The 21,070-nt window shown below is 58.2% G+C and overlaps 9 protein-coding genes across 10 annotated transcripts; 4 read left to right on the top strand and 5 right to left on the bottom strand.

The window, feature by feature from the left end:
• Window positions 1-188: 188 nt before the first annotated feature.
• SDRG_03919 (hypothetical protein) lies at window positions 189-1,835 on the bottom strand. The gene is made up of 3 exons (XM_008609566.1): window positions 1,231-1,835; window positions 746-1,180; window positions 189-695 (listed from the first exon to the last, which is right to left on the bottom strand). The coding sequence occupies exons 1-3, from the start codon at window positions 1,785-1,787 to the stop codon at window positions 275-277; spliced, it is 1,413 nt and encodes a 470-aa protein (XP_008607788.1). The 5' UTR covers window positions 1,788-1,835; the 3' UTR covers window positions 189-274.
• A 1,219-nt stretch (window positions 1,836-3,054) lies between these two features.
• On the top strand, window positions 3,055-3,717 carry SDRG_03920 (hypothetical protein; the record flags this gene model as incomplete). Its single annotated transcript, XM_008609567.1, has 4 exons — window positions 3,055-3,153; window positions 3,201-3,318; window positions 3,371-3,446; window positions 3,494-3,717. 4 exons carry the CDS (start codon window positions 3,055-3,057, stop codon window positions 3,666-3,668), a joined length of 468 nt encoding a protein of 155 aa, XP_008607789.1. The 3' UTR covers window positions 3,669-3,717.
• On the bottom strand, window positions 3,669-9,804 carry SDRG_03921 (hypothetical protein). The gene is made up of 16 exons (XM_008609568.1): window positions 8,343-9,804; window positions 7,428-8,299; window positions 7,054-7,374; window positions 6,846-7,007; window positions 6,681-6,795; window positions 6,431-6,633; window positions 6,199-6,386; window positions 6,015-6,156; window positions 5,796-5,968; window positions 5,409-5,745; window positions 5,146-5,363; window positions 4,817-5,096; window positions 4,585-4,765; window positions 4,240-4,469; window positions 3,836-4,193; window positions 3,669-3,787 (listed from the first exon to the last, which is right to left on the bottom strand). Exons 1-15 carry the CDS (start codon window positions 9,754-9,756, stop codon window positions 3,882-3,884), a joined length of 5,148 nt encoding a protein of 1,715 aa, XP_008607790.1. The 5' UTR covers window positions 9,757-9,804; the 3' UTR covers window positions 3,669-3,787; window positions 3,836-3,881.
• Window positions 9,805-10,193: 389 nt separating this feature from the next.
• SDRG_03922 (hypothetical protein) lies at window positions 10,194-11,506 on the top strand. Its single transcript, XM_008609569.1, has 4 exons — window positions 10,194-10,532; window positions 10,579-10,914; window positions 10,955-11,136; window positions 11,183-11,506. Exons 1-4 carry the CDS (start codon window positions 10,227-10,229, stop codon window positions 11,436-11,438), a joined length of 1,080 nt encoding a protein of 359 aa, XP_008607791.1. The 5' UTR covers window positions 10,194-10,226; the 3' UTR covers window positions 11,439-11,506.
• Window positions 11,507-12,072: 566 nt separating this feature from the next.
• On the top strand, window positions 12,073-13,354 carry SDRG_03923 (the record flags this gene model as incomplete). 2 transcript variants are annotated; one of them, XM_008609570.1, is made up of 4 exons in its annotated part: window positions 12,073-12,354; window positions 12,401-12,733; window positions 12,784-12,953; window positions 13,003-13,354. In XM_008609570.1, the coding sequence occupies 4 exons, from the start codon at window positions 12,073-12,075 to the stop codon at window positions 13,265-13,267; spliced, it is 1,050 nt and encodes a 349-aa protein (XP_008607792.1). In that variant the 3' UTR covers window positions 13,268-13,354. The 2 variants fall into 2 exon arrangements, with proteins under 2 accessions (XP_008607792.1, XP_008607793.1); XM_008609571.1 differs by having other exon boundaries at window positions 12,784-13,354.
• A 207-nt stretch (window positions 13,355-13,561) lies between these two features.
• Window positions 13,562-15,124, top strand: SDRG_03924 (hypothetical protein). The gene is made up of 3 exons (XM_008609572.1): window positions 13,562-14,383; window positions 14,434-14,612; window positions 14,663-15,124. The coding sequence occupies exons 1-3, from the start codon at window positions 13,712-13,714 to the stop codon at window positions 14,928-14,930; spliced, it is 1,119 nt and encodes a 372-aa protein (XP_008607794.1). The 5' UTR covers window positions 13,562-13,711; the 3' UTR covers window positions 14,931-15,124.
• SDRG_03925 (hypothetical protein) lies at window positions 15,104-15,874 on the bottom strand. The gene has a single exon (XM_008609573.1). It carries the CDS (start codon window positions 15,729-15,731, stop codon window positions 15,165-15,167), a length of 567 nt encoding a protein of 188 aa, XP_008607795.1. The 5' UTR covers window positions 15,732-15,874; the 3' UTR covers window positions 15,104-15,164.
• Window positions 15,875-16,532: 658 nt separating this feature from the next.
• SDRG_03926 (hypothetical protein) lies at window positions 16,533-17,280 on the bottom strand. The gene has a single exon (XM_008609574.1). The coding sequence runs from the start codon at window positions 17,236-17,238 to the stop codon at window positions 16,612-16,614; it is 627 nt and encodes a 208-aa protein (XP_008607796.1). The 5' UTR covers window positions 17,239-17,280; the 3' UTR covers window positions 16,533-16,611.
• A 1,511-nt stretch (window positions 17,281-18,791) lies between these two features.
• Window positions 18,792-19,756, bottom strand: SDRG_03927 (hypothetical protein). Its single transcript, XM_008609575.1, has 2 exons — window positions 18,972-19,756; window positions 18,792-18,925 (listed from the first exon to the last, which is right to left on the bottom strand). Exons 1-2 carry the CDS (start codon window positions 19,326-19,328, stop codon window positions 18,902-18,904), a joined length of 381 nt encoding a protein of 126 aa, XP_008607797.1. The 5' UTR covers window positions 19,329-19,756; the 3' UTR covers window positions 18,792-18,901.
• Between the last annotated feature and the right edge of the window lie 1,314 nt (window positions 19,757-21,070).

Raw genomic sequence — 21,070 nt, forward strand, 5'->3', positions numbered from 1 at the left:
TCATTGATTTTGAAGTTTGAGATTCATCGGCAAGGCACGAGAGAGCACGAGCCGTCAGTATCAAGGTGTGAAGAGCGCCCAAACCACCGCGTCTTCCGACGGGAGATATGTCGGTCGACAGTTAATAACGTGAGATGCCTTGTCGTGTTCCACATGCAATAGTTTCATACTGTAAATGCAGTCCACAGCAGAAAAGTGCAGGCCAAACGTTACATTGTACGATTAACGGTGCGAAAAAAAGGAATTAGGAGATAACCTCTACTATAAAACAACTCTAGTCGCTCGTCGCGCACGAGTCCACGACCCGCTGCAACTTGGCGATCTGCGTCATAAAGTACTGACCGGTGCGCTGCTCGCGCTTCTGTTCGTCGACCTTGACGAGGCCGTCGGCCACGTAAAAGTGCACGTCCGACTGGAGCGACTCGGCGTGGAGCTTGAACGCCATGATCTCGGCGAGGACCGACGCCTCCGAGACGCCGCGGAAGCGCGCAAGCTTGGCCACGTCGAGCGACCGGTACAGCTTGACGTACGAGCGAAGCGACGGCAGCGCCGCGTGGCGCTCGACCAGCGCCAAAAAGAGCTTGAGCTGGAGCGCAGTCGCCTCCTTCGAGACATCCTCCGACTCGGCCGTCACGCCCGGCAGGATAAACTTGGGCGCCGAGAACGAAAATACGTCCGCAAGCACGGTAAGGTCCCTAGTCCGTCCGTCAGCGACCATGGATACCACGCACAATAAGAACCCTACCCCTTTTGGATGGCGGCCTGCTTGTCAGCGAGCTTCTCGCGCAAGAGCGCATGGATCTGGTCTTCGACAGTAAAGCCAGGGCAGAGGTGCGCGGCGAGCATGAGCAAGGCGAGGGCCTTCTCCGTGAGCTTGTTGACTTGGTCGTAGTCGGCAAACTTGGAGTAGTACGACCGGTTGCGGTGGACCTGGAGGATGATCTTGGCAAACGACTTGATTGACGCGGCCACGTCACCGAGCATGAGCTGGGCAAAGCCCATGTGGTAATAGACCGACACGTTGCAGCTGTAGCTCTTCTGGTGGAGCTGGTCGCGCTTGGAGAAGTCGATCGGCTTGAGGATCGCGAGCGCCGTAAAGTAGTCGCCAAAGAGGACATGGGCGCGCGAGAGGCAGATGAGCGCAAAGTAGCCGAGCTCCTTGACCGACTCGTTCGGGACCCTACGCTATATCTATGAGCCATCGCAGCAACCAAGGCATATATGACATACGGGAGCGACGGGTCGGCGAGGACGGCCTTGATGTTGGAGATCGCGACAAGGCGCTGGAGGTACGAGAGCACGGCTTTGGTGTTCCACATGGAGCTCTTGAGATCGGCGGCGGCGTTGGCCTTGGCGCGGTACTGGCAGAACGACTGGTACTGGTACACAAACTCGCCGACAATGTCAAAGAGCCACTGCGACGGCAGCGCTTCGAGCTCGAGCGACGCGTCGAGGATGCCATCAAAGATCGCGCAGTAGTTGTCCCAGCTCGCCTGCTTGAACTCGATCGTGGGCTGGAGCTTCGAGAACATGTGGCGGTAGTAGATCTGCGTGTAGAGCGTCATGAAGACCGCGTCGTCGTACACGAGCGGGCCGACGACGTCCGGCTCGGGCCACGGCGACTGCTTAAAGTAGTTGGCCGTCAAGGTCGCAAACTCCTTGTCGTAGAGACGGCCCATCTCGGTCACGTTGCCCGCGATCATGGCGTTGGACATGGAGAGGAACCAGCCCTTGACCGAGTCGGGGAAGAGGAACTCGGGCGCCTTGTCATCAGTGTAGTCGCTCATGCTTGCTAAAGGGAAATCTCGACTGTCTTTGGATAAGCAAGGCCAGTCGTAATTTTGGCCAATCAATCGAGTCGCCCTGCCTTATTGCGCCATAGCCAATGGCATCGATGGACGCCGCGAAATGGATATCATTTTGACCAATCCGTGCCGATTGATTCGTCGCCCCAGCTTAAATATGGCGCCGCGCCATCTTTAGTGCTTTATAGCCACTCTCGTCGGCACGATGGCTCTCAAGTCGCCAACCTGATTGCTCTGGGATGAGGTATGCCTGGCGTGCAGACCCCACACATACTTTTGAACGCAGTGTCACTGGTCGGCAAATCGCGTCTTCAGCCGAGACGCATTGTGACCTTCTTCAAGCATGGCATTGTACGCGACAAGATCACTACTATCGATCTCACCAGCGAGCGCTAGAGGAATATGCATTGACCGATGCACCGCGTACTAGAATGAGCATTTGCCTACTGCATTTACTCTATCGGGTCCAGCACGACGTCCTACGAAGGACATTTTGGTGCGGAGTTTCATACAGCAGATAGCAGAATAATGCCTGGTCCAGTACGCCAACAGCCCTTGTCGTCGAGTTAATGTGCTCCAATGCTTCTTACTGGCATACTCTTGCCATTGAGCCTCGTGCAAATTTTGCGTATGAGGAGTGGGAAGGAGAGTCCGTCTTGTGATGACGTGGCAGTGTCTGGCGTCGTCTTACATGGTCTTACATGGTGTGTCGCAGCCGACATCGACTGAATGGACGAAACGAAGGTCTAAACTACGAGTACCGCGACGCTCTTCTTCTCCAAGCCCATAGTCCTACAGCATATCGAACGTTGTTGGTGACGCGCGTCCTGACGTTGCAACACAAAGAGTCCAGTACCTTCTAGTACGTTTCGACAAAAACACTCAAGTGCTAAACCAACAGACGCGGGAAGACACTGAGCTGCTATATCTTCGCCACACAGTCGACCAAGCAATGGTCTTACTTGGTCATATGGCGCTCGAGAGCCAACATGGCACGAGAAGTGTGATCCAGACGTCACGCCCTACTGCTGTCGGTGAAAAACTCAATCCAATAGCAATCGTATACGTAAGAGTCGTGCACAGTGCACCGAGTGCTCTGCGTCATCACCACGGCTTGAGGTTGAAGTGACGCGCGTCGTATATTCATCCAATATTGACAAATCCAGCGCCCATTCCAGCAATATATCTGGCGGGAATATGGTGACATCCGGATACGAAACGTGTATCCGGTGCTCCAAGCATTGCCGAAATGTACCTCTGGAAGCGAACCTTCGGGCGCCCGAGCCATCCGCAGCCGTGCGTCTTCTGCGACCGGACGCAGATCCAGACGAGTGGCATCCTCTTCGAGGTACTGGCAGCGCCACGTCATGGCCCATGGTACGACGAGCTGCGTAGGACGACCGCGTCCTGGCCTTCCGCGACCGCAACCCGCGGGCGGCGTCGCACCTGCTCGTGATCCCAAAGGAACACATCGTCAACACGCACGCCTTGGGCCACGGCCACATCGAGCTCGGTACGTCATATCGCCTCAGCGGCGGTGCCTCCTGCAACGTCCATCCGCGTAGTCGAGCACATGGTCGCGGTCGGTCGGGCGGTCTTGGCCAAAGAAGCCGACGTGCTCATGCTGCCCGAGCTGCCAGGGTACGTCGTCCCCCCGCGATGCAATGGGCTCTGTACGTGTTCACTAGAATCTTTGGCTTTCACCAGTATCCGTTCACGTCCGTGGACCACTTGCACTTGCACTGCCTCGCGCCGCCGTTCCAGCCGTGCTACAACCGCCTCCGGTACCGCGAAACGTGGTTTGCCAACTATGTGAGCGTCGAGACCTTACTCGCGTCGCTCAAGGACGGACGCCACCACTAGCAGCAGCGCTGGTCTATTTAACAATCGAGATGGTTTCCACCCCGCTCAATGGTTCCTGCTCCTGGCGTCTTGGAGTCATCCAAGCGTGTTGATGGCCTGTTCAGCGGGCACCAAATCCCCTACGCCGAGTTGAGCGAGCTCATCTTCGTCGCCACTGCTGCAATCACCTTGTTGATCGATCATCAAGCGCAGTCAACTCTGGACAACGTCTGCTTATTTGAAGGCCCGGAGCTTCTCGCGGAGGTTGGACGAGACAACTTCGGCGCGGGCTTGGCCCATGTCAAAGGCGGCGTTCGCACGCGCCTCGGCCACGTCCTTCATGTCGATGAACGACGTGTCGGGCTCCTTGTCCTTGAGCAGCAGCTTCCGAATGCCGTCGCTCATCGAGTCCATCGAGTCCTTTGTGAGCACGATGCGGTAGAGCTCACGGACGTTCTTGACCATGCGATCCGTGAGCGGGATCTTGGGCAAGAGCTGGCGCCCCGCCAAAATGACGCTGTTGCCTTCGGCGATTTGTTGTTTGCCCTAGCATCATTCCTTGCATTCCTGGCGAAATGCAAAGCAGTAATACCCGCTTGATTTTGGATTCACCGAGCTCGATGTTTTGGCGCAGCTCTTGAATCTTCTTGAAGCCCAGCACCGCGACATTGAGCTGCTGCTTGCGGCCTTCGCGGTAGCGCGAGACGGACTCGAGGATCTTCTCGCCTTCGCCGAGGAGCTTCTCGCCGGCCGCGCGGACGTTGATGCCTTCCTGGAGAATGCGTTGTCCATCGTCTTCGTTTTCACTGAGCTTGACAAGGCCTAATGGAGGTCGTGTGAAAATCGCCAAAAATCGCCAAAAATCGCCAAAAAATCGCCAAAAATCGCCGAAATTGAGGAAAATGAAGAAATGAAAAATCGGACTAATGGTGGGTACCGTGTGTAAGCGAATTGAAAAACCATTGGCAAATGCCCATGACGATGCGCAGTCGATTCACGGCTTCGTCCGTCGACTCGGACCGCCACATGCGCAGCGCCAATCGATGCGCGCGCTCCATGGCCGCGTAAATGTCGCACGACCGCATTTGCAAAAAGTAGGAAAACTGCCGGTCGCATTGCTACACAACAGCCATAAGACAATAGTGTCCACCTATATCCTTTTGCGATACGTTGATGCTAACGTCGTCGGTCGGCACCTCGGCTTGGGTCCAAAGCCCTTCAAAGATGTTGCGCTCCGTTGTCCGGCGAAACACCGCGCCGATGCCGTGCACCGAGTCCTTGGCGGCGTAGCCGTGGAAGCCAATGACCTCTTCGTCTGGCTCGGCCTCGAGGCAAAAGTAGACGCCGACGTCGGCGCGTCCATACCACTTTGAGTACCGATCCTGGTTTGTGCCAAGGCGGAGGCCCAGCAGAGTCGACTGCGACGCAAACCCTTCGATTTTGACGAGACTACTCATCCGCATCAATTGGCCGTCATTGGCAGCGACCGACAACGTACAGCTCGTGGGGCGCGAGCTGAAAGACCGACCGCGTCCCGAACGGGTTGCCACACAGCCGCCCTTCAATGGTGTCAGAGAACGACTTGACGACGGTCGCGAGGCCATCAACGCTCTTGCCGCAAACAACAATGACTTGGTGAATATGGCCAAACGAGATGGCGCCGTCGTACTCGAACTTGTTGCCTTTGACGCCGCCGTACATGGGCGTCGTGCGCTCCTAATTTTAAAAAATAAAAGAAATATCAATGTATCGAGTGCGCACCTCGTAGTGGTGCAGCTTGCGCTCGTTGTAGGCGACAAACATGAGCCGGTTCTCGAGCGCGAGGCGGCGCAGCACCTCGCGCGTATGCACAGCAAACAAATTTTTGAGCGTCGGGTTGCTGCACACGCTGAGCTTGAGAATGCGGTCGCACGCGCGGAGCACCTTGCGCACGCGCCACGACACGAGGTGCTTGCGAAGCGCCCAGAGCGACGAGCGCAGCCGCTCGACGTCGGCGGCATACCGGCCTTCGCGCCACGACGACGGCAGCACGACGTATTTTTGCCGCAAATGGTGCTTCCACGAGAGAAACACGTGGCCCATGAGCCGGACGTCCATCCTAATATGGATAATATTGTCCATCCTTCGAAAAATGGAGAAATAGCATACCGCTTGCGAAAATTCGACAACAGCGACGTAAACCCAATGTGGAGCTGCGTCCACTCGACCCAGCGCATAAAGACCGCGCGGAACGAGTTGAACGAGAGCTTTTGACCGAGGACCGTCGGGAGCATCATAAAGTCTTCCTGGAGCAAGTAGTGTTCAAACTTGGAGACAAGCACCTAGTGTCAGTCGATAGCACCGTGGTGACGATGGTCCTGTGCGTACCCGCCGCCGACGCATGCTCGTTGCGAGCCCCGGCGACTCGAAGAGCTGCCGGCCCTGGACGAATTTCGCCCAGCGCTGCCACGTGTAGTGCAGATGCTTGAGCCGGTGGTAGCGCGGCATGTTGTGCAGCCAGTACCCAAACCTACCCCGCGTCAAGACGACACACGGTCTACGGTCGGCCTACCGCTTGGCCAATCGGATCCAGTTGCGCAATTGGCACCGATGACAGAGCAGCGTCATCTTCTTTTGCATCGCAGGCAACCGGAGCGCGCGGAACGTCGATTTCAGCAGGTGCTCGCGCGCTTGGTCTTCGAAAATGTCGAACGCGCGGCAAATGACTTCGTAGAGTTTGCGCACGCGCGTGTGGATGATCTACAGAAATGGACATGTCACCCTGACGTGTCCACGACGAGTACTTGGTTGGCGTAGTGGTGCAGCTGCGATGTCATCTGGAGTGTCTTGCCTTGCTCGTCGTCCTGGATGCCTTTTTCAGCGATCTTGATGTCGCGGATCTCGTCTTCGCGGTCGAGGAACCGGGCCTGGCTTGCCTCTCGCGCGACACGTAGCGCCTCGATCGCGTCGCGGAGGGCGATCGCTTCGCGCGCAGCGTCCTGAAGTCCTACATCCCGACAGTTTAGGGGCTCCGAACTGGACGAAATTGCACACCTTGGTCGCGCCACTCCTTGTCTTGACGCCACTGCAGTGCGCGCCCCACGGCCCGTGACGACGGCTCCTCCGGTAGCACCACTGTGATCGTCTTGGCGCGTCCATGTTGCCGCTCCTACAAACACACATTCGTTCGCATCAACCCGAACCCTTTCCAATACAAACGTGTTGCTTCTTGATCATGGCAAAGCGGAGCCAGCAGAGAAACCGGTGGCGAAGGACGTTAAAGACCCCAAACATCGACACGAGGCGGCTGCGCTTCTTCTTCTCCTTGTAGAGCCAGAGCATGTGAAACACAGTCGGGCCAATGCGTTGAAACACGAGCGCCTACGCAGCTTGAGAACCAAATGGACGCGACTTGAGGGCGGCATACCTTGGCGAGAATGTGAAGGCGGTCTTTCTTGCGGTATTTGATGTACGTGGTGATGCACAGGTCGTGGAGTCGCGTCTTGTGCTTGATTCGGTGGCCCATCGGTGAGTCCATGATGCGTGTGAGCGGCACGACGTCGTTCTCGACCCCGTCGGTTGGCGTCTCCTTCTGCCGCTGGCGCTGCAGCATGCCGTAGAGGCACACGTACTGGCGCCGGCGCATGTCGCGGTGCAGCATCGTAAAGTAGCGCCAGAGGTACAAGGCGAGTTTTGTCGTGTAGTACTTGGTCTGAACATGCAGCGTGAGTCCGCTCTTGCGCCAAATCTAGCCATTTGATACGTTGATATTCTATCAACCTATCAAGCTAGCACGTGTACCTTGCGCACGCGCTGGCCGTAGGCGGCCCACGGCCGCCACGCGTCGACGATATTTCGAAGCGCTGCGAGGTCCCTTCGCTGCTTGCGGGCGGCGAGCTCCAAGTAGAGCGCACGCTTTTTGGCAACGTACCGGTGCCACGCACGCGTGTGGCGGACAAGGTAGTATTCGTGGAATACGTTTTTCAAGAAGATGGCTTTGGCGCGCGAGATGATGACAAACTGCGTCCAGCGCTTCCAGACGTAGAGTGGCCAAAAGCAGAGCCGGAAGAGCTCGCGGTACCACTTGCCACAGATCATGAGGTACTTCCACGCGACAAACTTGCGCAGTAGCATGCGGCGACGGCGTAGGCACTCGAGGGCGTTCTCACGCCATGTTCGGACCATTCGCTTCTTGAGCTTGTAGGCCAGGAACGCTTGGCGCTCGGGGCAGTCGAAGATCGACCGCCGCTCGAGGAAGCGCAAGGCGCCTTTTTGGAGCACGGTGGCGGCAATGTCGTGGAAGACGTGCGCGGCTTCGTCCAGCTCCAAGTCTTCGAGGCATCGATTGCGTGAGAAGGACTGAAGTAGCGCTTTAAAGACGTGGCTAACCGAGTGTTTAGCGGCGAGCGATGACGATGACTGCGTCATCTCGCTTTCCTCGACCGAGGCCGCGGGTTCGTCAAGCGAGGCTTGCGGCACCACCGCCGCACTCTCGGTGGCTGCGTCCCACTGCAACGTGTGCTTCTTTCGCTGTGTCGTTTCAAAGAGGAGGTCGTGGAAGCGCAGTGTGGTGGCCTCGGCGACCGCTTGGGACGGCCACGACGTGTGCATGTAGTCGAACATCTTGATGACACGCCACATGTCTTGTGCCGACTCGGCCAGCCGCCGCTTGACTAGACACAGAACTTAGAGTTGGCCGTCAAAGGGCACACGTACTCTTGGTTTCGAGCTCGAGCAACTTTTGCTTGCGCATGTCTTCTTCCTGCAGCTGTGCTTGGCGCTCCTGCTCCATCTCGAGCAGCCAAAGCGCGGCTTCGGCTTCATCGTGCGGGTAGAAGAGGTCCATCATGAGCTCGTACGACACCGTGTGGGGCACACTACTACTCGTCTCTTTGACGTCAACATGGACCGTGTCGGTCTCAATCGAGCTGCTCTCGTCATTGTTGCGCTCCATTTCTGTCTCGTCGTCGGGCAGATCCACGTGCGGTGTGACCTCGTCGTCGTTCCCGTCGACCGAGAGATTGGACCGGTTGGTGCGGGCCGTCTTGGCAAAGACCGCGTCGATCGTCGAGTGCACGCGCTCGAGGTCGAGGCGCGTCACGCAAATGTTGTGGCTCGTCAACACCTTCTCGACTTGGGCTTGCGTGAGATCGCCCCCGGAGAAGGCAAACTCGATCGTCGACCAGCCGCGGAAGATCTTTTTCCGCAGATGCCCGTCGGCAAAGTGCACGAGCTTGCGGATGTTTTCGCGCCGACGCAGACCCGGCGTGCCAATGCGGCGGTCCGAGTCAAGGACGTTCCGGCCCGTGTCCGTCATGTCTTTGGAAGCGTAGACGTGTAGTGGAGCAATGTCGTCGGCCTCGTCGTCCTCGTCGTAGCTGTTGTTGGAGGGCTCGGGTTTGTCATCAAGTATCTCGTGGTCGAACGCGTGGTCGTCGACGTCGGCTTCGTCGAGCTCGATGGCAGCGGCGTGCGCGTCGCTCGGGTCGGGGCTGGACGGCCGGGTCGTTCCGACGAGCGCCGCGGTGCCCTGGTAGATCTCGTCGATCGAGCGCGAGACGTTGGACCATACATGCGACGACCGGTGTCGCTCCAACATCGAACCATTGGTCGTATGGGCACCAAGAAAAGATGACCCGGACTTGGTGAGCCCTGCATGGCGAGCCACCGAGCTCCGCTGCTTGAGCGGCTTGGGCCGCGGCTCGACAAGCGGCGCCCAGCGGTCGTCGACAACGGGTGGCGTGCGCAGCATTGCCTCCATGTCGTATGAGCTCAAGAGCACATCTGGCGGGGTGAGCGCCGGCGCCTCGACCGACCAGAGCCCAAAGGCCTCCGTCTGCTGCAAAAGCGGCGGTGCGAGGCGAGGCTTCTTGGGCGGACTTGCAGCCGCCGTCTGGATCTTGCGCCGGTGCAGGCGCGCCGGTGATCGCAGCGCGTCGTTGGCCGTGTGCTGGCGATGCTGGTGCGCCTCGGCGTGCAGATGGGACGTGGCCATCGGCTGCGCGGGCGTCCGCTCGGACGGCGGCGCGACGTGCGGCAGCGAGAGGTCGTACCACTTTGGTATCGGAAACTGCACCTCGAGCTTCGCCTTGGTGGCCTCGTGGCGTGCGCGCGCCGCAGCGTCTTCCATTCGACCGGGCGCGATCTTGCACTTGCCGTTTGGCTTCAACTTCGAAACTTTGACGTTTGTGAAGGCTAATTGCACGCCTCTTTGCAGTCTGCACGACGTTACCCGTCACGCCGCTGGATTTTGCGTGTGTTTAGATTGAAGACATGTATCGGGACCAGGACAAGGCATCGATATCGAAGCAAGGATCCGGTACCATCGTCGTATCGTTTTGCTGCTGTCGACGAGTGCACTCGCTTTGCACACGGTAGTCAGATCCATCTTTGTCGTCGTGGTGCGTCGCAACGTTGTCGAACGTTTCTCGTACCGTTCGCCGATAAGTTTATATCTGAGTGCCGTACTTAACTCAACAGTAGGATTCGCATACAAAATTCAAAATAAAGGCTTGCGGCCGTTAAGTTGCGCCCGGTCCCGTCTCAGGCCTGATACGTCACTAAGTTGGCCAGCCCAGAAAAGCCAGCCTGACAACGACGATGGCGGACGTGGACCCGGCGGTCCTAAAGCGGCGCCAGTACCTCCGCCTCAAGCAGATGCATTACCGCAGCAAGATTGCCGGCGAGATAACGGCGCTCAAGGCCGAGGCTGATATGCTCCAAGAGCAGCTCGCGCGCCAGCTGCTGTCGCCGACGTCACGGGCGCTGCCGTGGGCCGAGGTCGCGACCGCGCTAGACGTCGACAACAAAGAGAAGCTCAAGAAGCGCAAGATGCTGCAGCTCCAGCACGCTTCGTACCTGCACCTCGTGGCCAACATGCGCGCGTGGGTCACCCGCGTCCTGCCGGTAAGACGCTGCCACGATCTGTATCTCCTTATACTAGACGACGCAGCGGGCGCCGGTGGACCCACCATGGCGACGAACGTACCTGCCATTAGACGCCAACACGCGCAAGCTCGGCATCGACTGGCTCACGCAGCTGCTACTGCACAACACGGACGCGATGCTGGCCAAGTACAAGTTTGACGCGCTCGATCCGCACGCGTACTCGATCGACTTTGGCATGAGCCTCTCGCCGGACGACCTCTTTGAGTACGTCTGGCGCACGCAAAAGGAGATGCAGCTGCCCATGGAAGTGGTCTGCGCGGGCCTGCGACGATGGATGAAGCAATACACGACCGGGTCGGTCTGGGCTGACGTCCAGTCGTCCGAGCTCCTCCACGACGACGTAGGGCATCGTCCTATGCTTGGTGTAAACCTCTGCGTAGGCGCTCGAGACCGTACAGGGTGCCACGTATGCCCATACAGTGCGCGAGAACCCGACCGAGACGGTCAATTTTCTAACGCGCGAATTTCATCCGCACCCGGACCGTGTTGTGTTTGTCGGCCAAAACATCCACCACGACGAACGTGTTGCGTCCAGCGTCCACCGGCGCAACCGCATGTTTTGGTATTGACAATATTGTCCATACTTATATTGATGCGTACTTGGCTAGGTACGTCGTGGACCGCCTAGGTCCCAACACGACTCGATTTCGGAACCTCGACGTGCTCTCCCACTTCTTCACCGACCACGGCCCCGTGGCGCTGGACGTCGAAGCCAACCTTATGGGCTTGGAGTCGGCGTCGTTGATGCCCGAGATGGACATGCTTGCAGCGTATACGCGGCATGCAACCACCGTGTTCCGTCAAGTCGGACACCGCTCGGACGAGACGCTCTTTGCGCTCCTGGACGCCGACACCAAGCCGTGAATTCGGATATATTAGCGTATATTTAAGTCAACAAACGAAACTAGTACTGGAAAAACGCGGTAGCAACGAGAGGGACGCAGCTTTGTTCCACATTCGACGTCTGGCACCTCCTTGGGGTTGCAGAAGCAGTCTCGAGAGCCGTCATAGTGAAGTATGTGGCCATCGCACGTTCAACAGACACCGATAGCATTGCCCGTGATCATATCCAAACAGCGTTTTGAACAGGTGCAAGCGCAACTCATGCCAGCGCTCGTTGATGGCGTGAGTCTACTGTGGTCCAGCCGAGCGCCGACTAAAGTTGTACCAGCTTCCAAATACACCACGTTGGTCGCTCAATTCGATTGCTCTTTCTCCTATCAACGATCCCGTTCACTTTCACGTCGCGCGGCTATGTGATTTGCAGTGCGCTCTGTGCTACTGACGCACGCCACAGTTCGATTCGTGCGACTGGCTATTGGGTCCGGCCGTATGGTGCTGGCCCTTCTGTAGAACGCATGACCGACAGACAATACTGTCCATCTTGGTGGCCAAATTGGACTGGAAGTTCCATCCAGGATTTCAACCGCGCGTGATTGGCTCATTTTGGCCAATCACAGGTGGCTGGACGTTGGTAATTTGAGCCGCCATGTTGAGAATGACCGTCGATGCAGCAGACCGGCGCCGCCGGACCGACATCCAACGCAAGTGGCGGCAGAAGCTGGCGGCCGAGATCAAGGCGCTGCGCAGCGAAGCGAGCGCGCTCGAGGCCGCCTTGGTCGACCGAAAGGTCTCGACCACCGTGCTACCGTGGCGCGACGTCGCGCTGACGCTCGCTGACGACACGCGCGCGTCGGTGCACCGCAACCGCGTCTTGAAGCGCCAGTATAACGCGCAGCTGCAACTGCTTCTCTCGCTAGCCCAGCGCGCGAGCAGCCTCGTACGTGCCCGCGGCGGCCGCGACGGTGCGTGACCTGTCGATGTAGGCGCGGCCGCTGCTTAGCTACGAAGCGTGGCACCACACGAGCCTCTGCGCGCCGGCGCACACTCGCCGGTGCGCGCTCGAGTGGTCGACAAACGCCATGTTCTACAACACCAACGCGATGCTCGAGAAGCACAGCGTTGCGTCATCCGTGCACTTTGCCAACTACAAGATCGCGGCCACCGAGAACAACGTCTTCGAGTACGTTTGGCACATGCGCAAGACAGTGCCTTTGGCGTTCGAGCCTGCGCGGCGCCTCGGCCAATACTGGGTCCAGCAGTACATTCGAGGCGGCATGTGGCCGCTCCTCGAGCCGTCGACCGACCTCGACGTCTATGTACTGTTCCTCTGACACAATCAAGAATCGCACTCATCTTCTGTCTCTAGGGCCTCGCACACACGAGCTATGTGCACACGACGCGGCTTCGCCCCTTGGAGCACGTGTACTTTTTAAGTCGCGAGTACCACAGCGATGCCCAGACCGTGATTGTCGGCCAGACGATGCACACGGATGAGCTGCACCCGATGACGACGCCGTTCCGTCATCGCATGTTCTGGTACCACGAGAAGATCACCCGGTGGGATCAAGTCACTGCGACGATGTAGGTATGTGCTCGAGTGCGTCTCGCCGACTTTGACGCGCGTCTCGATCGTGCACGTGACGTCGCACCTCTGCACCGCGTCGGACGGCCCCGTGCCACTGGCTGCCGAAGCCGAGCTCATGGGCTGCGTCCTCAGTGACCATGGGAGCCACGTCGACCAAGTGACGCGCCACGCGAGCGTCGCGGCCGCGCGTGAGATTGAAGGCATGCTCCGCAACCTCGACTGCTATGCTACGTTTTCTACTATCGATGCAAGCCAGCTGACCTAATTTAACCTAACCCCCGAAACGGTGCGGGACTCTCTTGTGGACTATGTTCGAGGGCCTTTGGTAGTACCTACTTTGTAGTACGCGCGCAACTTCTAGTTGTACTAGGGTGCAGCAGACAAGGACGAGCACTGTCGGTTGCATACCGACGGTATGCAAGCGGGGTCCGTCAGCTGTTTTTTCGGCTTGCCCCACCGCTCTCGGCGCATGCTCTCTGCCATGAGGACAGAGGTCCTTGGGCTCGAGACTACGTACTAGCACATGGCTTTCAGCACTGCATCGAGAGAAGCGAGGCGACGACACCTCGACGTGTGATCTCCGGTGCCCAACTGCGTGTCCTGGCTTTAACGCGTTTATCCTATTTAAACCCATTTCACCCCTGATGGCACCTACGTTTTAGAAAAAGACGTCGTGTTGACACACAGTTTCACGCATAGGACGACGACGATGGCGAGTGAAGACGACCTCCAGAAGCTCAAGCGGCGCGAGGGCAGCACGCGCCACCAGCGCAAGTGGCGGCAGAAGATCGTAGCGGAGATCGCACACCTGCGCGAGCAAGCGCTGTCGCTCGAAGCCGAGGTCCAGCGGCGCAAGACGACGACAAAGGCGCGGCCGCCAATGGACCCGCTCACGCTGCCGTGGCAAGACGTGGCCGAGTCGCTCCGAGACGAGAGCGCGACCTCTGTCCACCGCAACCGCGCGCTCAAGCTCAAGCATGCACAGTACGCGACGCTCGTGTCGGCCATGGCGCGCTGGGTCCAAACGTCCTCCCAGCCGTTGGTCACGGCGCCGCGCACACGCCCGACATGGCGACACACGGCGCTCTTGGCCGAGCCCATGGGCCGGCAGCTAGGCGTCGACTGGATCACGACGATGCTCTTCCACAACACCGAGCGCATGCTCGACGCATACGGTGTCTACGGCACGGCGACCTCGACGCACATGATCGACTACTCGGTCAACGTCACCGAGGCCGACACATTCGAGTACGTGTGGATGACGACCAAGCACGTCGACATGGCCTTGGAGCACGCGCGCGACCTCATTCGCATGTGGCTCTACCAGTACGCGACCGGCGCCATGTGGCGCAAAACCTCGTCGACGCTGCTCGACGTCGAGGTACATTCCTCGTGTCGAGCATTTTTCGGGACTGACATGGCTCCTTGTAGCTCCTCTTGCCGCTGCCGCGCACCACGTACTGCGAGACGCACAAGCTCGAGCCCGACGAGATGGTGCGCTTCCTCAGTCGCGAGTTTCGCGGCGAGCACCAGAGCATATTTGTCGGCCAAAACATCCACGCCGACGAGTGCATGCCGATGCCGACAACGTTCCGCAACCGCGCCTTTTGGTCTACCTCAATATTGTCGTCGTCCAGAGGACTCAGGCCTCGTGGCATAGGTATGTGTTGGACCGCGCGGGCCCGACGTCCACCAAGGTGCAGATGCTCCACGTGACGTCACACTTGCTTTCGCCGGCGGCCGAGCCGCTCGGACTTGTTCAAGAAGGGGCGCTCATGGGCTGTGATCTCTCGATGGTCCACGAAGTCGACCAGCTCGAGAAGCTCACGCGCCACGCCAACCGCGTCGCGGTCAAGGAGGTCGAAGGGCTTGCGGCGTCGTTTGGGAATGGCGCGAAAATGTTTGGCTACACGGGCGCGTTCCGGTAGCCCTACCCCCATAAGAACCTAGTCGACTAGTCGATGGCGATACCATATTTGCGGTCGCTGCATCGCAACGACCCGTATCGACATCGCCTTGAACGTAGAATGTAGGAGAGCACAGAGGGCTAGGCTTGCGCATGCCATGTCGCCGACCCATACCAAGCAAAGAAGAAAGGGCGTACGGCCAGCATCCATCCATATATTACGACAATATGTCCACAAAGGACAACATGTCTCTTTTTACGCAAACGCAAAGAGCTTGCGGATGTAGTCCATGTCGGGCGGCAGCGCGTCGTGGCAGCGCGGGCACGCGTCGTGGGCGGCGAGCCACGGGCGAAGGCAGTTGGCGTGGAAGGCATCGCCGCACGGCAGCTGCGTCCACTGCGTGCCGTCTGCAAAGGGCCCATTGCACTTGGCACACGCCAACATCGATTCGGCGCCCGCGCCGTCGTAGGACGTGACGAGGAGTGCATCGACAAAGTTGGGGCAAGTCGGCCGCCCGACGTCGTCACCGCTGCGACTGGCGGTCGCCGAGATGCGCAATGCGCGCGAGCAGTGAAAGCATGCGCGGCCGACGTTCGAGGTCGTGTTGACGAGGTAGACGGTCCAGCTGCACGCGCCGCAGAGCACGTCGCCGCAGACGCGGCAATGGTGGCGGCGACGAAAGAGCGAAAAGGGCCGCGTGCAATGAATGCAGCGCTGCCGGGCGGCGTCCGGGACCCACGTCTCTTTGGGGCACGCGCGCTGAACGCGGACGTCCGAGACGAGGTAGTTGTCGTCGACAAGCGTGCGCCGGTGGCGGGCCATCGTGAAGTCGCTTGAAGAATACCGACTGCAACCGTGTGGTGCATGTAGTGTACATACAACTGTGTATGTCCACGGTAGCGACGAGCCGCGAGAGGCGAGACAGCGAAACCTGATGAAGGCGAATGGGTTCGATCGGACGAACGTGCTCGTGTCCACTAGCAGATGATTTTTCTCTTTTTGCATTGTACATTCTTTGTTTTCGACTCAAGTAGATTAGCATATTGCTAGACTAGCAATAACGTACTAGCTGGAACACTAGACACCACCAACACCTTTGAGCGCTACGTACTCTGCGAATGAATTTCAGCGAACTGGGATGGTCCGCAGGAATGTGTGTGAGTGCATGAGAGCGCGAGAGAGTTTGGTGGGACCAGCTACCATAACGACCCAGCAAGCCTTGCAGCAGCAATGTACATGGCGTCGCAAATGCTCTCTTTTCCACGAGGAGAAGCCCACATTGCTGTCTACACTCGAATGCGACTCCATCTCTATCCGGATACGCGAGCTGCTCCAGCGTTCGGCCAACAGGTCGCAGGAGTCTCCAGGTACCACCAACAGTCTTTGTTGAGCGCTACTTTCGCCAACGCTGACACGTCACATCATCACCCGAGTTTGCAGCTGCTGGTCCCTTAAGATACTCTTTGGCCGACTCTGTGTCGCGAAGCTTCCTTGTAGCTAGAGTCGACCTTTTGCAGATCCCGCACAAAAGATCGATGGGATCTGCAAGCGCCAACCATCTCCGTCGAGATCGATGGGCAATGTCTTGGTGAGTGCAGTGTGCTTGCGTCCTCGCATTGTGGGGGTCAACATACACGGGACACAAGGGACCTTTCATACATACGACTCTACGACGACATGGACTCGAGTTGGTGGAGCACGTTCATGGCGGCGGCGGTGGCACAAAGGGCGCTTTGAACGTAAAGAAGCTGCGAATGTAGGCCATGTCCCGCGGCAGCGTGTGGGCACAGGTCGGGCACTGGTCGTGGAGCGCCAAGTAGGCGCCAATGCAGTGCTTATGGAACACGTCGTCGCACGGCAGCGAGACGACCGCATCGCCGCTCACAAAGCCTTTTTTGCACATGGCGCACGCACTCGACTTGCCGCGGTAGCTGCCCAGCGGCCTCTCGCTGTCCACCCACTCGGTCGTTCGCAGCGAGTCGAGAAAGCTCGGGCATGTCGGGCGCTTCACGATCGGCAAGGCAACTTTGGTGCTCTTGCGCGGCGCTTCGACGACGGACGAGGCGCGCGAGCAGGCGTAGCAAGCACGGCCGACGTTGGACTTGGCGTTGACGAGGTACACGGTCCAGCTGCACTCGCCGCAGACGAGGTCGCCGCAGACGCGGCAGTTGTGGCGCCACCGGAAGAGGTGGAAGCGCTGGTCGCAGCCGCTACAGGTCGGCGCCTTGCGACGCCAGTGGGACTTGGGGCACGCGTACCGGACCTGCGCGCCGGTCGTGATGAACGTCTCGAGCCCGACGAACGTGTTGCTGCCGTCGCGCCGCCGCATCGGAGATTGCCAACTGCTGCTCTCTGCCGCGTTGCACCGCGCTCTACAATCGGCAAATCATCATTTTGCACCAATCAGAGGCCAGAGAGTAGAGTATTTGCGCCAATCCCATGGCGCGAATCCAAAATACGACCCAATCCTGGCCCATTGCTTGCGATCCAACGGCTGGCAGTGGCGAGATGCACGGAAGATGGGGCTGATAGGGGTTTCGCGCTCGGCCTAGCACGGCCAGAGGTTCAAGGAGCTCCATCCTCGCATATCCTTCGATCCCAGCCACTTATTCACAGTCCACCGGTACTACACTGTGATGGGTCCATAAGCGAATACGGGCTTGGCGTGTATAAGATTAAGGGTTTATACGAAAAGGACGTGACAACAACGAATGGTGTCCAGGGAATAGCAGAGAAGGTGGAGTGGCAGGCCGTTGCTGCGCGTTTGCCACGGACGCATGGCTGAAGACGACCACACGTTTGCAAAGTCCGTTGGTGATATGGCAGCTGCCCCGCAACCTCGCCAAAGTTTCGAAATGCTATGATGCCTTGACCTGGCGAGGCCTCGTCCTTGTAGAGTGCGCTAGCTCAGCAGCTCATGGCAGGTTTCACATGTTTCTCTGTATTTGTATCCCTAATTTGAACAACATCATGGACATTATAACATTATTTTTGAGGTCTTGCAACGTCATTTCACTTGACATCCAGTCTGTTGTTGTTGAAATGAGTTTTTAACATGCAATTCTATAGCGAAGATGGTGGACTTCCTAATGCGCTCGCGAGATTTGGCCGGTACGTCAAGCTGAGGGCGCGTGGTCGGGGCTCACGATTGAATGGGGAATGAGGTAGCGAATGGTCGTAGGGCACGAAGCGACTCGGCAAGCGAAGGCACCACGGCGCGGTGAGCCAAGTGCCGGATATGCTCTCGCGTGATAGTAGCGGCTTTGATCGCGAGCGCAAAGGGGCCTCAATGTCGTGCGGAACACGCGGTTGTTGCGTTCAAGCCATCAACGTCTAGTTTGTCGTCGAAATCACGAGGAAGCGCTATTGGATTGCGTCATACTAGTACTTGATACATGCTCCAGATTTCGCCCAATCAGCAACGACTGCGCTTCGAATTCAGTGAATATCCGCATCCAGTGACGAGCCACCAACACCATCACGAAGACCCCAATGGTATTGTCTTGCCGCCGGTCTTGACTACTCGTCAGACGCCCTGCAACGTCCACTCGCCCAAGAAGTACCAGGTTCAACGTCCGCTTGCGCCTTTGGCAAAGACCTGCGACCTGCGAAGTCCATGGACGAGGTAGCGCGCGTCGCTTGGCTGGTGCATCGAGCTGCCTCTGGCTTCTCGCAGAACGCTAAGCTTATTGATATCACGGACCACGCACCAGTTCTCGTTTGCCAGAAGACGCTCAGACTGCGAGAAGCGGTGTGGTCGTTGGTCCTCTGTGTGTTGTGGACAATGTTCGTCCATGCTAACCTTCTGTATGCTGCGCGATTCCAAAGCCCCTTGGCAGGTGCATCGATGACTACAACCGTCGTCATGTACAAGCCACATGATAGCAACCGCAAAATGAGATTGTATTTGCAGTCGCAGGTTTTTAGTAACGACACTTTGTTGGGGGCAAGAATCGGTCATTGCCGTATCAAAATGAACAAGTTGGAGCGCCTTAGAGAATCACGCAGAGCGGCGTCTATACGTGCTCGTCAGTGTCGAAGGGAAGAAGGCATTTTACGTACCTGAATGTACTGCTTGTACGCGGCAGCATTGGCGTGGCCAAGAAGGTTGAGCCCCGTTGTCGTCACGGCGTCGTGGAGGCTTGAAATGGGAAGACCCCCCATCGCCTTGATGGCTTGCTGCAGCGCGTGCTGGCTGCTTGTCGACGAAAGCTGCTCCGAGGGCATCGTTTGCGTGCGCGTGAATATCCGAAAATGGGTTCCGCTCTTCGAACCTCGAGCACGAAGAGTGGGGGCACCCAAGAGTATCTTGACGCCGCCATCGTGGGAGTGGCGGGAAGACCTTGCGACTGGAACACACCAACACGCAACTGGCACGCTCTTGGGGATGCACCCGCCTACTGACAAACTCCTATCCATAGCCTGGATCTTCCTAGGTCCTTCACTCCACCTTCCACATTTTGCACAACACTAGTCGTGCTCTGCTAGGCATCGTACTGCAAATTCTGCTTTGCCGACGCAAGGAGCGCGAAGTGCAGACAGCCGCAGCGAGTAGCCCGAGAAACAGAGGAGCAAGGGCTGTACCCATGAGCAGCTCCGTTCTGTTGGTGACACAAGGTAAGTACCGGTAGACAGATCGAATGCGCTTGAGAGGCAAGCCGTTGTGCCAAGCGCGTACCTGGACAGGTCTCGACTCCTGCGAGAATCGTGGTAGCGTGCACACCAAAGAGCGTCACACCGAGCGTTGAGCGCTGCGACGAGTGGGGCTCTTCGTCGCAGTGATACCGGGAATACCAACTGTGCAAACGAGCGATCGCAGCTGCCTGGACGGAAGTGCTCGCTCTGTGGACCATAGCCGAAGGGGCAGCTGTGCGGTGGATGACGCGACTCGAGGCAACAACACATCATCGATCGCAAAGCTCTTTGCTGTTGCGCCATCTCTGCACCCAAGCTGCTTCGTCCGTGTACGAACGTCGTCTTGTTGACTGTACTACTGCGCATCCAAGTACTAGAACATTACACCCTCGGCAGGCGATTGAAGCGCGCATGACCAGAGTGGGCGTGCACAGCAGTGCGCAGCGTCACGATGATTCGGAACCAGTCACACCGACGGCTGCGTTCGTGCGTCGATTACTGACGCCACACCAACGAACCCAGTTTACTACACGCTTCTTCTCCTCCGTACGGTCGAATACACTGCAAGGCAGCGAGCCAAATCAAGCGCAGCGCTACGTAGCACGTGGCCAAGGGCCAGAGCCGCGTCACGGACACCGTATTCCAACGGTATGCGTCCACGCCCGCTGTGCTGAAAGGAACGTGTGGCGGTGGTGCCGCGAAGTACCGTAGCCGTCGGTTTGACGGATGACGATTCGTCACGCTGTTACTCACTTCTAACGTCGATGCGTTGGCTCATTGCGCACCCACGTCGGCTGCGCCACCCAGCTTCGCAAGCAAATGAACGTAGGCTTGCTTTGCTTTCTCCAGTCCTGTTCAAGGCACAAAGAACCAGAGTCCTTGGAGACTTGCTGTGACGAGAGACGTCTGAGTGTCTGACTGTCGACCGCTTGTTTTCTGGTTTGCTGCAATTTGGGTCGAGCGTGGTGGTACCGTACTTAATTTTTCACCATTTCCCACGAGGCGCGTGTAACACGTTTGCGATCTGCGTGCGGTGCTTTGCACCTGGAGCTTTGGAGCACAATGGTGTAGTAGAAAGGAGCTCTGGCGGTGTCGCTCGTAGCTAGCTGGCAGCTAGTCGCTACCGATAGCGGTAGCTAGTTGATGGTGAAGGTGTGCGAATGTGAAGGGCATGGTCGACGTCCATCGCAGTGTGGTTTTCCACATCTGGACGCGTTGCATTTCACACCACATGTGACACGAACAGCCGTCTGGTCCGTTGCACATCATCATTCCTCCTGCGCTGACCGATGACTGAGGCATCCGGATAGCGTCACATTGGGTTTGGCGATGCCGGGCACAGCCGACGACCTCGGGAGCCTGCCGCGCGGCTGGATCGTGCAGGCGCGCGACTCCAAGAGCCCGGAAGAGCACGCCAAGTACCTTCGCTACTGCCGCCTCAAGCAAAAGGGCTACCGCGAGCGCGCGGTCTCGGAGATCAAGCAGCTCGCTGCGACCGCCGCCGAGCTCGAGGCGCGGCTCGCGTC

The sequence above is a fragment of the Saprolegnia diclina genome (genome assembly GCF_000281045.1).
Source record: "Saprolegnia diclina VS20 unplaced genomic scaffold supercont1.9, whole genome shotgun sequence".
NCBI classification, from domain to species: Eukaryota; Oomycota; class Saprolegniomycetes; order Saprolegniales; family Saprolegniaceae; genus Saprolegnia; species Saprolegnia diclina.

Coding starts and splice junctions, on each gene's coding strand:
- SDRG_03924 (XM_008609572.1), top strand. CDS start 13,712: ATGGCGAGTGAAGACGACCTCCAGAAGCTCAAGCGGCGCGAGGGCAGC. Junction 14,384..14,433: donor CGACGCTGCTCGACGTCGAG/GTACATTCCTCG, acceptor GGCTCCTTGTAG/CTCCTCTTGCCGCTGCCGCG. Junction 14,613..14,662: donor TTCCGCAACCGCGCCTTTTG/GTCTACCTCAAT, acceptor CTCGTGGCATAG/GTATGTGTTGGACCGCGCGG.
- SDRG_03925 (XM_008609573.1), bottom strand. CDS start 15,731: ATGGCCCGCCACCGGCGCACGCTTGTCGACGACAACTACCTCGTCTCG.
- SDRG_03919 (XM_008609566.1), bottom strand. CDS start 1,787: ATGAGCGACTACACTGATGACAAGGCGCCCGAGTTCCTCTTCCCCGAC. Junction 1,181..1,230: donor CTCGCCGACCCGTCGCTCCC/GTATGTCATATA, acceptor GATATAGCGTAG/GGTCCCGAACGAGTCGGTCA. Junction 696..745: donor CAGGCCGCCATCCAAAAGGG/GTAGGGTTCTTA, acceptor CGGACGGACTAG/GGACCTTACCGTGCTTGCGG.
- SDRG_03926 (XM_008609574.1), bottom strand. CDS start 17,238: ATGCGGCGGCGCGACGGCAGCAACACGTTCGTCGGGCTCGAGACGTTC.
- SDRG_03927 (XM_008609575.1), bottom strand. CDS start 19,328: ATGGATAGGAGTTTGTCAGTAGGCGGGTGCATCCCCAAGAGCGTGCCA. Junction 18,926..18,971: donor CGTACAAGCAGTACATTCAG/GTACGTAAAATG, acceptor GAGCACGTATAG/ACGCCGCTCTGCGTGATTCT.
- SDRG_03921 (XM_008609568.1), bottom strand. CDS start 9,756: ATGGAAGACGCTGCGGCGCGCGCACGCCACGAGGCCACCAAGGCGAAG. Junction 6,157..6,198: donor TGGATCCGATTGGCCAAGCG/GTAGGCCGACCG, acceptor GACGCGGGGTAG/GTTTGGGTACTGGCTGCACA. Junction 4,194..4,239: donor GTGAATCCAAAATCAAGCGG/GTATTACTGCTT, acceptor GAATGATGCTAG/GGCAAACAACAAATCGCCGA.
- SDRG_03922 (XM_008609569.1), top strand. CDS start 10,227: ATGGCGGACGTGGACCCGGCGGTCCTAAAGCGGCGCCAGTACCTCCGC. Junction 10,533..10,578: donor GGGTCACCCGCGTCCTGCCG/GTAAGACGCTGC, acceptor TAGACGACGCAG/CGGGCGCCGGTGGACCCACC. Junction 10,915..10,954: donor CCGAGCTCCTCCACGACGAC/GTAGGGCATCGT, acceptor ACCTCTGCGTAG/GCGCTCGAGACCGTACAGGG.